At 38.7% G+C, this 13772-nt stretch overlaps 2 protein-coding genes across 3 annotated transcripts in view; one reads left to right on the top strand and one right to left on the bottom strand.

Annotated features, from left to right (window-relative positions):
• syn2b (synapsin IIb) overlaps positions 1-13772 on the top strand; it is a 78141-nt gene that overhangs the window by 49422 nt on the left and 14947 nt on the right. The gene's annotated exons all lie outside the window — the stretch shown is intronic.
• Positions 546-13560, bottom strand: LOC138196296 (metalloproteinase inhibitor 4-like). Its single transcript, XM_069146197.1, has 6 exons — positions 13386-13560; positions 13038-13268; positions 5360-5457; positions 4648-4762; positions 3992-4116; positions 546-2606 (listed from the first exon to the last, which is right to left on the bottom strand). The coding sequence occupies exons 2-6, from the start codon at positions 13174-13176 to the stop codon at positions 2409-2411; spliced, it is 675 nt and encodes a 224-aa protein (XP_069002298.1). The 5' UTR covers positions 13177-13268; positions 13386-13560; the 3' UTR covers positions 546-2408.

Below are 13772 nucleotides of genomic sequence, written 5' to 3'. Positions count from 1 at the left end.
AATTATGTACAATAGAACTACAGCCCCAATTCAGTTCATTTTCATTACTGTGTCATGCTTTCATGTTTTATGTCTTGAATAAGGTAAGTATTATTATTTCACACTAAGATGTGTTGAGGTTTCCAAAAAGGTTCCAAATTTAAACTACTGTAAAGTCAGATGAAAAATGTGTAAAAAAAAAAAATGGTTTGGTAAGTATTTTACTGTAGATTCATGACAAAGATTAACCTTCTTCTTACCTGTAACTCTACGATTCCCATCATGCATTTTACCTTTTATTTTCACTGAAGCATTTATGAGGTTTTGGGTAAGATATGATAAATATATTCTGTGCTCTGCACTAGAGTGCTTTTAAATTGAGACATGCTTAAATTACTTTGCCTCTTTACCGATATTCTGTAACAGCAGAAACTCTTGGCAAGCTGAGAAAAACCCTCATTAAATATGTTCATGCTTTCATGTTAATGTCACCCAACCTTTGTTTTGTAAAGAGTCGTACTTTCTACTGAAGACATTTTTTTTTATAAAGAGACGGCGACACGCTGTTTCACTGAGACATTTTATATACATCTTTTTTGGTACATGGAAATAGAAAACTCTATTCAGACAGAAACAGAGACATAAATACAAACCCAAACAATTCTTTCAGTATAAAACAAAAATGAAATTGTTTACCACTTCACTAAAGCCATACAATTATTATGCATTGTCATCATACCAGTCATAAAATTACAGGTAACTATTAAGACATTTTTAAATAGACAATATGTCTGCAATGAATGAGGCAAATTACTGCATTAAATGTAAATATTTTACTGCTGAACGTGACTTGGATATGATCTTGACATACTGACTACTGCATGACAGTAGCAAGGGATGATGCACATAATCTCTATGACTTCAGTGAAGTAATCCAGTAACAAGACAGGGGTCAATTCAGATTCAGGTCTTTTAATAAATGCTGAGTCATTATGTTGGACAACACTGAAATCATTAATTAATCGTAGCTCATTCATCAATATCAGTTATTTCTCTTCATGTTGGTTAACGTCTTGTGCCAGAGATTGTACTATCTTGTTTGAAACATTGATGAGAATCCACTTCCTGTTTTTAAGGAGTTAAAATAGTGAATTGAACCATGTCCTGTTACATCTTTTCCTCTAAGGAGAGGTGGCTTGGCTTCTACAGGTGGCAGTGCTGTTGTTAAAGCGCTGGATTAGATTTTTGGCACAGGAAATAGTACAACCAAGTTCAACCAAGGAAACTAAACACACAAAACCACAAGATAAGAATGTCTATGCTATAAGAGAAGATCTGGTTAGCCTTTAAAGGGTTAATTCACAATGAAATACAATATTTACAGTCTCATAAATCTGAGATAAAACTGTGGTGATTTCGATTTACAAGAGTTACGGTCATGTATAATTACTGTCAGATTTAATAGATTTATTCCTGTGTCAGATTTAATCAAAATATAGTTATTTGGAGAGAATCTGGTGTTGCTTTTCTCTATGTATAAGGTACACTGCAAAGGTTTTTGGCACATAGGATTGGTATTCATTACATTATACCTTCAATTTTGGACCCAAATTGCAGGATGACCCCAAACATAGTAATATAGGATTATATGAAGAGACAGAAAAAACGGAGAGGAATTGTGGCAGGTTTTCTAAGCTCTGAACAACCCTCCTGTCATGTACCTTAAAATATTGTGTGCAAGTGTACCTTGCAGATTTGGTGCTAATTTAAAGGCAGTGGGTGCTCACACCAGTCACTGATCTTATTTATAATTTTCTTCTCTTTACTGCACTTTGTGTGAATTCAATAAAAATAAATTCATTACGTTATTTTTTAAAAGCATTACCATTAAGTTTTAGTGCCTTAAACTTTTACACAGTACTGTATATACAGTGTATTTTCATTTGCATGGGACAGCTGTGTGATAATATATAAAGGTAAAAATTCATTTTTTTTTTGTGGGGAAAATGTGGCAGTGCAAACAAATTTGAGGTCTTCAATTTTTGTTCCAGTTGTGCATTTATCATCAGACTAAAGATTCGCTCTGGGGTGAATGATTTGCAGTGGATGGTGTGCTGCTATTCTTACTTTGTGGAAAACGGCAAGTGAAGTGGAAAGTGTGAGAGTGAAAAAATGAGTCAGAGGAATGCCGAAAGCCCCTGCAGTTTAGAAAATGTTTTCAAGCTTTACTGTAGCAACCACCTGAACTCTGCTAACAGAAGCTCAGCGTCAGGTTATGCTCCCTCAAATCTGAAATTGGCCAATTTTTTCAATGAAATCAGTTGCTATTTTGTGCGCCTAATCTAAAACTACACAAGCCAAAGCAGTTTTCTTTTTTCTTGAGGCATTTCAGGAGTCCGATGGAGTACAATGAAAGTCAGAATTACAAGTCAAGGGTCAGTCATATCCAAGAAGTCTTTCTCAGGTGGAGGCCCACCCCGGTACCAGCTACAGCTTGTGTCGGAGCGGCGAATACAGGCGTACTGCCGGGCCTGCTCCCCATTTAAGCTGTTATCCAGCAGCCAGTCCGTCCACAAGCACTCATTTTCTCCTATCGATGCACACGGCACTGTGTAACAGGTGTTGATCTGATAAGAGAAGAATAATTTAGTCACTTCTTTACTCATTCACACATCTCAGTCTTCGTTCCAGAAGTAGGTCTCCCCTGTGTTATGAATAAAAGTCTAGTTTTGGGTGAACGTTGGAGAAGAAGTGGAAGAACAATAGATAGATGGTTTGGATAGTGCTCAAACCGATGTTATACCAAAACATGTTATTCACCTTTCAGTCCACTAGAGGATATCATGCCAAAGAGGCGTGAAAAGGAAGGCCCCAAAAACCACATCATCAGGGTTAGAAAGATCACAGTTCGGGTTAAAAAGGGTCATTTTACATAAGCAATGTTATTAGGTGACATAAACTACTTCGCATACGTTAAATATATTATGTTTTGTATGCTACTTACTTACATTACTTAACAGAAATCCACATTGACTTTTGCTTTCTCATGGACTCGAACACAAGTCCAACCACCCCTGGCCTCCTTTCTACTCTGACTTTCACTGTGTTCCAAATGGGGTACTTACGTACTAACTAACTATTCTAAGGGCATAATTACGTTCACTCTGTCAAGTATGGTAACATGCACTGCACTACCCAAGTACCCAGAAGATGCACTCAAAATGGTGTGTAGAGTGTAGCGCTGGACACTTTCACACTCAACAATCGCCATATTGGTTACGCTGCAGAGACAGCTGCAGCTGTTGCAGAACACTGCACAAAAGTGTTTATTTTTCACCACCATACTGCTGTTGGATGAAAGGCATCAGTGTGTTAATTGCCTGTGTTAAACATAGGGCACAAAAACACGTTAATGTCTGCGTAAAATAAATAAAGCCGGCAGATGTGTTGGTGAGTGATGCTTTCAAATGCTTTCAAACTGTTATTTCCGGTCAGTGCAGAATGGCAGTGTGTGATTTGAGACAACACTTCCCTGTCAAAATTCAAATACTACCCAAGTAGGATTCCTAACTTGTAAGAGTTCTATTTGTTAGTGTACTAAGGAAAGTATGCCATTGGGAACACAGCCTTTATCACTATGTGTACTTCAACACATGACCTCCTTCTTCGACTCTTTACATTTTCACGCGTAGTTGAGGCAAAATATAACACTGAAGCAGTATACTTTAGTGGACTGACAGGTTTATCACATGCTTTGTTGTGATACTGGGCTGTTCTCTTAACACATGATGCTATAAAGAAGTGTTGGTTGGAAAAAAATAATCAGATGCTTTGAAAATGTTCAGACCAAAATAGAAAAAGAAGATCTGAGGCAGAGTAAAAGATGAGAAGTGAGAGCATTTTGCTGTCACAGTTGTTATTTTGTTTCTGTAGTCAGAGCTTGAGAGTAGACCTCTCAAAAGCGTGAGAAAGATAAACGTGTATAAAAAGAGAGTGAACAGTCCTTACTCACTCTGCACTCACAGCCCATCTGGTATCTATAGTTGAGATTCTTCTTTTGTGACAGTGATAAGTTGTCCCAAGACTCTACCAGGTCACACTGGCCAATGGAAATCCTCCCATCACTCCACATACTTCCTGTTTAGTGACATCACAGCACCAGCATTCAGCAAAACACATTATGTAGATGTATTTACAAGCTTCACTTTCAAAATCCTTATACTCCTGATAACAATAAACAAAAACTATAATTGCAAACATTAGTTCAAAGCTGTTAGAACTCAGTTTGAGCAATACAACTATGCCTGCTATAATTATGGGCATTATTTTTACAACATGTACAACAAATGAGCTTGTTAAAAGAAATTGTTGAACATGCTTAGTTCCTTATGAGCGTTAAACGAGAAGATCAATACCATGATGTAGCTGCCTCCCCTTCTCACCAGTCTTTATGCTTAAGCAAAGCTAACTGACATGAAAGCAGTGTTAATCTTCTAATAACGTTCAGCATGAAAACAAATATTTCCCAAAAATAGAAAAGCAATTTTATAAGAAGAAAATCCTGCCACTGGAAACTCTAATATTCCCAGTAAAACCATCCCGATGTACCAATTGTTGCTTTTTGCTACTAATAGAGTAATATAAAAACCCAGTTATTTTAAAATTTACCTGAGAGCAGATACCCTGCTTTATTGTTGGAGTCCAGTTTTACTCCGCACAGTGACGAGAAGACAGGAGTATACACATACTGGATGTCCTTGGCTTTGTCAAAACCTTTGAACATCTGGACGCAGAAACATACAGGGAGAAATTAAATACAGTATATGCAGCAACACTGTAAGGAGGAATATTATATGTTCCCAACATATAGCGTTGAGAGTTTTATTGTCTTAGAAAACTCAACTCCAAAATATGGAAATGAATAAATACAAGTTTTTACATTAAGCAGATAATATTATACTATATAATATAAAGTAGACTTTTGCTCAATATTCATTAGTAACACCATGAGATCAAAACATACAAGAATTTGGATAATTTTTTTAAACCTTTTTTTATCACATTATTTGGGGCATTTTGCCTTTATTTGATAATTGATAGTGTTGAGAGGGACAGGCAACAAGGACAGAGGGGGATATGTAATATGAAACAAAGGTTGGAAATCAGACCGCAGATGTTGTAGATGTTGTTTGGGGTATGTGCCGCCCTGTCAGACTTTAAGGAAGTTTGAACTGCCTCTCTGCGAGGCCAGTTATAATTTTTGTACTTCCCCTGACAGATGACATGCAGACAACATCCACATAAACCGCACAGCTATGTATCATACGGCAGCATACACAGTAAAAGTGTTCTATATCTGCACCAGCAGCAGGGAGCTCACCTTGATCATTTTGATTTCGTATTGGATCATCTTCATGTAAGGTGAGGAGCTGTTGCTAGGCGACACAATCTTCTCCCCAGAGATCTTTGCCCTTATCACTGTGAAACAAAGGGAGGGCGGGAAAAAAAGAAAAAAAAAGAAAGGAGGGTTAAGATCAATTGAAATGTTAGGTGGATAAATGGAGGGATGGGCGGCGGCCGGAGACAGACAGACAGACAGACAGACAGACAGACAGACAGACAGACAGACAGACAGACAGACAGACAGACAGACAGACAGACAGACAGACAGACAGACAGACAGACAGACAGACAGACAGACAGACAGACAGACAGACAGACAGACAGACAGACAGACAGACAGACAGACAGACAGACAGACAGACAGACAGACAGACAGACAGACAGACAGACAGACAGACAGACAGACAGACAGACAGACAGACAGACAGACAGACAGACAGACAGACAGACAGACAGACAGACAGACAGACAGACAGACAGACAGACAGACAGACAGACAGACAGACAGACAGACAGACAGACAGACAGACAGACAGACAGACAGACAGACAGACAGACAGACAGACAGACAGACAGACAGACAGATAGATAGATAGATAGATAGATAGATAGATAGATAGATAGATAGATAGATAGATAGATAGATAGATAGATAGATAGATAGATAGATAGATAGATAGATATCCATCCCTTCTCCTCCCTCCTTTTGTATCCTTGTCTGTCACTCTCCACACACAGACAGTGTATCAGTCCCTCTCAGTAGTGATACAGGATGTGTCCCTCTTCTCCTCTGGGAGGAAAATCAAAACCCACATGGAATAACAAGTAGCTCTCTGCTTGCTCATTCCCATTACCCAACTACACATACACACACACACACACACACACACACACACACACACACACACACACACACATACAGTATACAGTACGTACTCCACCATACACACTGCAGAGTACATTTTAATTTTACAACTTCTAAGAATATTCATTATAATAAAGAATATTATTAATGTTGTTGGTTTTACTCAGTCAGTGGCCGACATTGTGCCAAATCAAACCTAATTATTGTAGGTTTCATTGCCAGAGAACTATATTTTAAATTCAAGTCTCCCATAACGTTAACTGACAAATTAATTTCACTGTCTAATATTTGATTGCTTTAATAACACTGCGGGGGCTAAATGAATCAAATTTAATTGGCTTTACTATTGTAACTCTCAGGTTAATCTCATGAAAAAGTCCTGCTGGTAGCTGCATTACCTCTGCAGCTAAAAATCAGTGGTACCACTAAAGGTACCTAAAATGACCTGTACTGATTTAAAACATTAAGTCAAATGAAACTCTTTGCTGAGCTAAACTTGTAACACTAACATGAAAACCATAGACTGTATGTAAACGTAGGCGTAGTTTCTTAGATTTACTCCTTAAACTGCAATACTATGCTTGGGATTGGCTCCAAAAAGGCTCTGACTCCTTAGACTGCCATTCAACTTCTTTCATGAAATACCAAGCCAATAAATGTTTTCCTTTAGTCATTAAGGTAATTCACAAAATGTCCTTGTTATTGGTCTTCCGGGATTCCATCTGGAAATAATCCCATCGTTAATAGGCCTTAAAAAGTTATATGTTTGGGGGCATGTCACTTTGATTGACAGGCCTTTGGTGTAGTCAGGTTTCTGCTATCTGTAAGCAGGGTGTAGTGTCCTTGGGTTTTCGAAATCAGATTTAACCAAAAACAACAGGTTACAAGTGGTTGGTTGTCGCTTGATGGAAAAGTACAACCATAATTTTTTTTTTTAAATAGAGCATTTATTTTCTGCTTAGATAATTAACTGGTGATGATGCTGGATTTTTTTTTTCCTGGGACATTTAGCTTCAGCCTCAGTCGTTCAGCAGATTATTATTTATGTATCATTCAAGAGCACATTGAAGACCTTACGGAGTTCTAATTTGAAAATGAGTTAGCTGCACACAGAAAAATTTGCTTGAAAAAGAGTTTCAAACCAACTCATTTCTTCGGTAGCTGCAATGAAGAAAATCTGCATCATTTCAGCCAACAAAATCAACAGACAAGATACGAACGATGAGCCGTCTACTGGTTCCACTGTATGAAATTAAAGACCCATAGTTTTACAAAAAGGATTTCATGGGCCAGATCTGCCTCCATTATCAGTCAACATATAGCTGATTTTGTTTTCTGTATATTGTGTGTATACTAATAACATAAATGTAATGTTCTTACTTGTTGTTTTTTTTGGTGAATTTGCTGTAATTCACATTATTGGTGCTACGTAAAGTAAATGTCATTCCCCTATCTTCCACATCTTCCTCTGTAAAAGAGAAAAAGCAGTTCCCTGTAGCTGCCCCAAAGTGAGATGGAGAAAGAGAAGGGAAGAAGCAGAGAGCCAGAAGTGGATTGAGTAATTGTGGTAAAAGCCATGAAAGAAAGAGAAAAGCAACAGTATTAGAGAGAGTGAGGGGAGAGAAAGTGTGAACCTCATGCACAGCTAAGCAAACCACCCCCTTGTTTTTCCTTTTCACTCATCACATAACTACGCCACGGTTTTGTGTGCTGGTAAGAGGAGGAGGAGGAGCTCAGCGTGTTCTGTGAAATTGGCTCAGGAGAAAGGGAGCCTTATTTTTTTTTTTTTATTATTTGTTAAACATGCAGGAAGATAGAAGTGTTACAGTAAATCAGGGTGCATTGCATTGCCTGCAGTGAGACAGCTGGTCCAGGCACGGACACTTTGTAGAGAATGTCAGAAAGCACAGTTTTAGATGCCTGTTTACAATAACTCTGATATACTGCCTGAGGCTCAAATAGAGTGTGGCATTTGAAAACATTAGACCTGCCTCCTACAGTAGATTAATACAGTGCTGTTGTAGCTATACAATGTTTGATCTCATAAGGACAAACCTGTGTATAAGGTCACATGCACACACATGTGCAGCTGCGACCTGAAAAAACGGCTGCAAATAAGTAGAGCTCAGTTTGATTAATTTGTTGGTACACTTTAGAATCAGTAAGGTATTATCAAAATGCAGCTGTAACCTCCCATACATTAGTACAATTCTGAGGTGTTTCTACTGCACGAGTATTAACATTTTTGCACCGCTTTATACTTATTTTGTGCTGTTTGATTGAAATGCTTATTGCATATATTTAACAGATACAGATTTTGATAACTTTGCAGGTCGAGTTTTACACGCTAAACATACTGTAGACTATCGTAAACATTTCACTGCCTAAAATATTAAGTGATACGAGTATAATAATAGGTTGTAGTAGTTTTCACTACTTTACTACAAATTAAAATGCTGGTTAAAGTTGCATGAATCAATAGTTTATAGCTGAAAGAGTTATTGTACTTTTGATACTAATGTTCATTTTGATGTCAACACTTTTGTATTTCAGTCAACTAAAATTTTGCATGCAAGGCTACAGTATTGATTAGTTGGAGCTTGACCAATACGGTATATTTTAGGTTTATTCGATATAGATATTTTAGATATAGAAACTATAAAAAAAAAAAAAAAAAAAAAAAATACAATTATCATATATCAGCCAATATTGGTTTATAAAAATGAGGATTTATCATTGCAGCTCCATTTGTAATCTAGTAATTTTGCATTGGGATATTTTTACTGTTACTTACATAAACATTTACTTAGGAGTTTACTTCGTTTTCACTGTTGGTCAACTGTATTAAAGCAAGAAGCTGCAAGTGCAGGGCAACATCACATCTATCACTGAACCTTAAAACGTCACTACACCCACGTACTTAGCTATGATTACACCACTGAATAAGATAGTCACGCTCACTACACAGAAATGCCATACTTGCCAGTGATGACTATCATATTATTGGCCTCTTTGTTAGTTCAACTCTTTGATCTGCACTTCCTTTGGCAAGAAGAAACATATCTCAAAGTAGATGAAGTGCTTTGGCAAATTAGCCGTCCTACTTAAATCTTCCATTCTGAGCTGAATAATGGGTCTATGTGGCCTATTAATGGTAAGTAATACACCACGGCATAACAGTGCCCTGTGTAAGGATCAAACAGTTGGCAGTGGGAGTTTTGGTCATGTATCAGAGCAAAAACAGAAGCTGTATTGGCTAATTACCCAGGAATTTTACAGGCACTATTCATTACAGTAGGTTTAATCATTTTTTGAGAAACTGTCGGCTCTCGGCAGATAAAACAAAACAAAAATATAGGTTGGATCCCCTTCCAGACATAATAGTTTTTGGACAGTGTTTTAAATTACATTTATTGTATAGGTTACATGTTCAAAACCTTCCAGGTTTGTTGTCTCCTCCTAAAATGATTCTCTTAGCCCCGATTCTCTGAAATGTTTACCTCCTATTCAGACATCTTTGAACTGCACAGGCTGGGTTACCCACTCCTTTCAGTTGCTGCGGCTGTGTTATGAACAGGATTAAGGACAGACAGGCAGAGTGAAAGTGGCTCTGCATCTGCACCACAGCTACATAACCCAAGAGAAATATTGCAAACTTGTACCATGAGAACTGATGTAGTAAGTAACTTCCCCCTCCCAGATGAATCGGCACCCTTGTCATGCTCACAAAGCTGGACTGTCAGCAGGCTTTCACACTGATATTGTTAGTATGCAGACCATTAGACCAAGCCTATAGACATGGAAATGAAGTGGGGAGAGAGAGGGAAAGAAAGCGAGAGAGATGGAGTAGGCTGTGTTGGCACGGCTTGGCCTCTGTCCAACAAACACACACTCACACACATACACACAATGTCAAATACACAAACCTGGCCAGGGTATCGTCCAAGGTTTGTCCAGATGGGATATTACTCAGATGTACTGCTTTATTCCAAGAGTTGATCCACTCTGACAGCACTGTCAGGTCAACTAAAGGCCACCACCAGCTCACGCTTAGAAAACAACCAGGACAGTGTAATTACAGACACCACCATATGAAAGGTTTTCTTCTGAACACTCATGGTAAAGGAGGGATTTTCCTTATTTGTTATTCATGGGTCCAGAAATGTGTGTTCCACCTGAAAGGGGACCACTGACTTTATCCATTCAGAGGGACTCATACATTTAAAACTAAAAACAGATCAGAGCCCCCAAAGCAGAACCAGAGGAAATTAGGACCCAATTACAAAGCAACGAGAGGTCAACGCCCCCCCCCCCTTTAGTTACTGTTCAGCCAGTCAAGCTTTATGATCTCGCATAGAACATACGGAGGCAGTTTACACTAATATGCACCACTTGAATTTTTTTTAATTTTTCAAGCATTAAAAAGAAATGGGTCCTAGATCTTATAGAAAACAGCCAACAGCTCTTGATTTTGCCATCATATTTTGTCATAGCATACAAGCCAGCTCGTCATTGTCACCACCCTAAACTGGTTGAAAACTCCCCGTTTGTTTTGGGGGAAGATATCATACAAAAAGAGGCGGAACAAAGTTGTTTTGTACTGCAAAATTTGACATTTCTTTTTTGGGCTATGTATAAGTATGAGAACGTAACGCTGCCCCTGCTACAGTGTTACCTTCCCCAAATCATGACAGAGCCGTTAACATTACACTGAACTCTAGAGTAAGAGTAGGCTAACAGGTTAATATTTGCAACCTAAAAGACAACACAAAATGTCCATTCTTGACACTTTTGCCACACTTCTGTGTTTTGGTTTTGGAAAGGCTAAAAGAAAATACGGCTCTTACAACACACTTTATCATGTGGAGAAATCGAAAGCCTGACGGTGCCCATTTACGGCTGCTAAGCGAGGATCGGATAATCATTGTTCTGGGGCGGGTTAACTGTTAATTGAAAGCGTTTTGTTTGGATCCAGTGGTTCAAAAGTGTTAGGTTTGCTGCTTGTTTTAAAGACATCATTTCCGTTTTTCAATTAGCCACACAAATTACATGAGAATAACAAGAAGCTTGAATCTCTGTTGTGTCTTGTCAACAAAAGGGTTTTGGAATGGTTTCTCACTGATGTCAGTAGCACAAGAATGATTGTACTTCATAGTAAGCTCAACAACTACCCTTTAATGTCTAGATTCAAACATGCGCCACGGTTCACTATGGCCTGCGCAACTGGAACCAAAATAATGAGGGCCTCTCGCATAACAGGTCATATAGCGCACAAACTCTCCTTGTTCTATCATATTTGTCCAATACTGCTGCTCACACTAACAATTTCGATAGATTTTATTTAACACCATCCCACCTTGTGCACTTATGGTTTTGAGTTACAGCTTATTTTAAGTAGGGTTATTTTTTGTTATTTACCTTTATTGAAATTTTCCAAAGCTGCATGTTTTTTTTTTTAATCAAAACTATTTATAATTTCTAACACTTACATGCACCTATTTAATTTGGTTTAATTTGCTTTATTCTGAAAAGTTACAAAGGAAGAATTGACATTGATTCCTGTTCTTTTGCACTAAAGTTACAGAGAAAACACCAACATTTGAAGTCCCTTTTTTTGTAGGAGGCTTATGGGAAAGCCCTAGATTTTACTTTGGAGAAAACAGAATAATCAAACCTACAGGACCTCCATCTCTGTCATGGATGGCACATTTCATACGTAAAACGCTGTGCTAAAAACATTGCCCCAAATACTCTCATTGTGTTCCCATAACCCAGATCTAATTTGGCTTTAGACCTGGTGGTTTTGAAAACAGGTCTCAGCTTCCATTTCATACTGACTATATTCTGAGACACATTTTTGAAGTACTTTGAAAGCACTGACCCTCTAAACCTGAAGGGAGATACAAACCAATTAGAAAACAAGACTTAAATAAAAGCAATTACTTTTCTCTTTCCCTCTCCCTCTCCTCTGCTGGAGTGTAACCTTTGACAGGAGCACATACTCCAGCTTTCCACACTCTGGGGCCAAGTACTCAAAGTCAGAGCAGAGTGTTGGTTTTGGCCTGTGCTTAGATGAGAAAGAACTGGATGATGGGGACGGGGGAAGGGGTAGAGGGGGGGCAGGAAGACAGGCAGAGAGCCCGACAGACAGCCAGACAGACAGCCAGACAGACAGAGAGATAGAAAGTAGGCCGGGGCCACTCAGTGGTGATTGTTTTTTCAGGGTTTGTTTTTATGTAAATTAGAGCAAGACCATGCAAATATGTTACTTAAAAAACAGATGGCAGGATGGAGAAAAAGGCCAGTAATAGAACAACTATGTGTTTGCAAGGCCCATGAAACTTTTTAACTTCATTTAAAAATAACAGATGCACACCTCCAAATTAATATTGACTCCACTCTCATACTCATATTTCAACTAGCTTCCATAATAGAGCTTTACTGTCAGATTGCTTAGAATTAAACTGATCATTTGTATGAATCTGTAAACATTGTTGTTGTGTAAATAGCTCAGCCATGCAGCTCTATTGATGAGTTCACACAGGGGATTTGATTTTTTTTGCCTTCTTAGAAAATTGAATTATTAATAAGCCTTATCATTAGTCAATTAGTTAAAATGGAGGAGCATTTATCACATTTCAAAGTTATACACCCCTTTTCTGTTTTTACATTCACACTCTGAAGAACTTAAAATCTGTTTTCTACAATAATTAAACGCAATAGCTTTTATATTCTTTATGTTTAACATTTATATGAGTGAACATAAATTAGTCTCCGGTCAATAACTTACCAATCTCAGCGCTGCAGAAGAGATGCTGTGGGTGTGCTGGGTGGCAGCTACATCCCTCCACAACTTCCTCCATGCCTGCACCAAGCAAAAGGAGCACCCAGAGCCCCAAACACACACTCCGGTCCTGGGACACGGCCATGATGACTCTGGCTACCTCTGACCGCTCCACCACTTAATGAACGCTCTGCAAGCTCTTCTGATCCCGTTAAGTCCCCCGGGAAGCAAGTCAGGCTGGCAGTCAGCAAGGGGGGTGGGTGACAGACAAGAGAGTTGATTTGAAGTAAGATGAGCTCTGCTGAGCTGAAAGGCAACAGCGGATAGAAATGCTTTCATAAGTTTAAAGTAAACCTCTGAATTGAAGCTGCAGCAAATATATTAAGTAGAAGGGAAGGCTGCTGCTGCTGCTGCTGCTGGTGCTGCTGCTGCTGCTCTCTTTTCTCTTCTTTCTCTCTCTCTCTCTCCCTCTCTGCAGACAACACACAGAGAAACTCACAATAGTTGGATCCCCTCACACTCTGGTCTTGAATGCTGAGAGGGGTCTCACACAGGGAGCCTCTTATGTGCTCAACAATTTAGGGACAGCCTCCTCAAACTCAGAAAAAAAACCTACCATCCTTTGCCTCTTCTCCTGCCCTCTTTTTGATGTCCTCCATCTCCTCCCATAGGCTGCCATACGTCTTATTCATTGAGTTTCTCCTTTCACAGAATCAAATCCATTTGGGAGCTTTTTCGTAC

The sequence above is a fragment of the Embiotoca jacksoni genome, unplaced genomic scaffold (assembly GCF_022577435.1).
Source record: "Embiotoca jacksoni isolate LCO1_2020_lvr unplaced genomic scaffold, fEmbJac1.0.p SCAF_1, whole genome shotgun sequence".
Taxonomy (NCBI): Eukaryota; Metazoa; Chordata; class Actinopteri; family Embiotocidae; genus Embiotoca; species Embiotoca jacksoni.
This window is presented reverse-complemented; position numbering and strand designations above follow the sequence as displayed.

What these genes read in the sequence shown, in the direction of transcription:
- LOC138196296 (XM_069146197.1), bottom strand. Translation starts at nt 13,176, where the DNA reads ATGGCCGTGTCCCAGGACCGGAGTGTGTGTTTGGGGCTCTGGGTGCTC. An exon ending in ACGAAATCAAAATGATCAAG is followed by an intron (nt 4,763 to 5,359) that starts GTGAGCTCCCTG and finishes TTCTGCGTCCAG; the next exon opens with ATGTTCAAAGGTTTTGACAA. An exon ending in AGCAGGGTATCTGCTCTCAG is followed by an intron (nt 4,117 to 4,647) that starts GTAAATTTTAAA and finishes GTCACTAAACAG; the next exon opens with GAAGTATGTGGAGTGATGGG.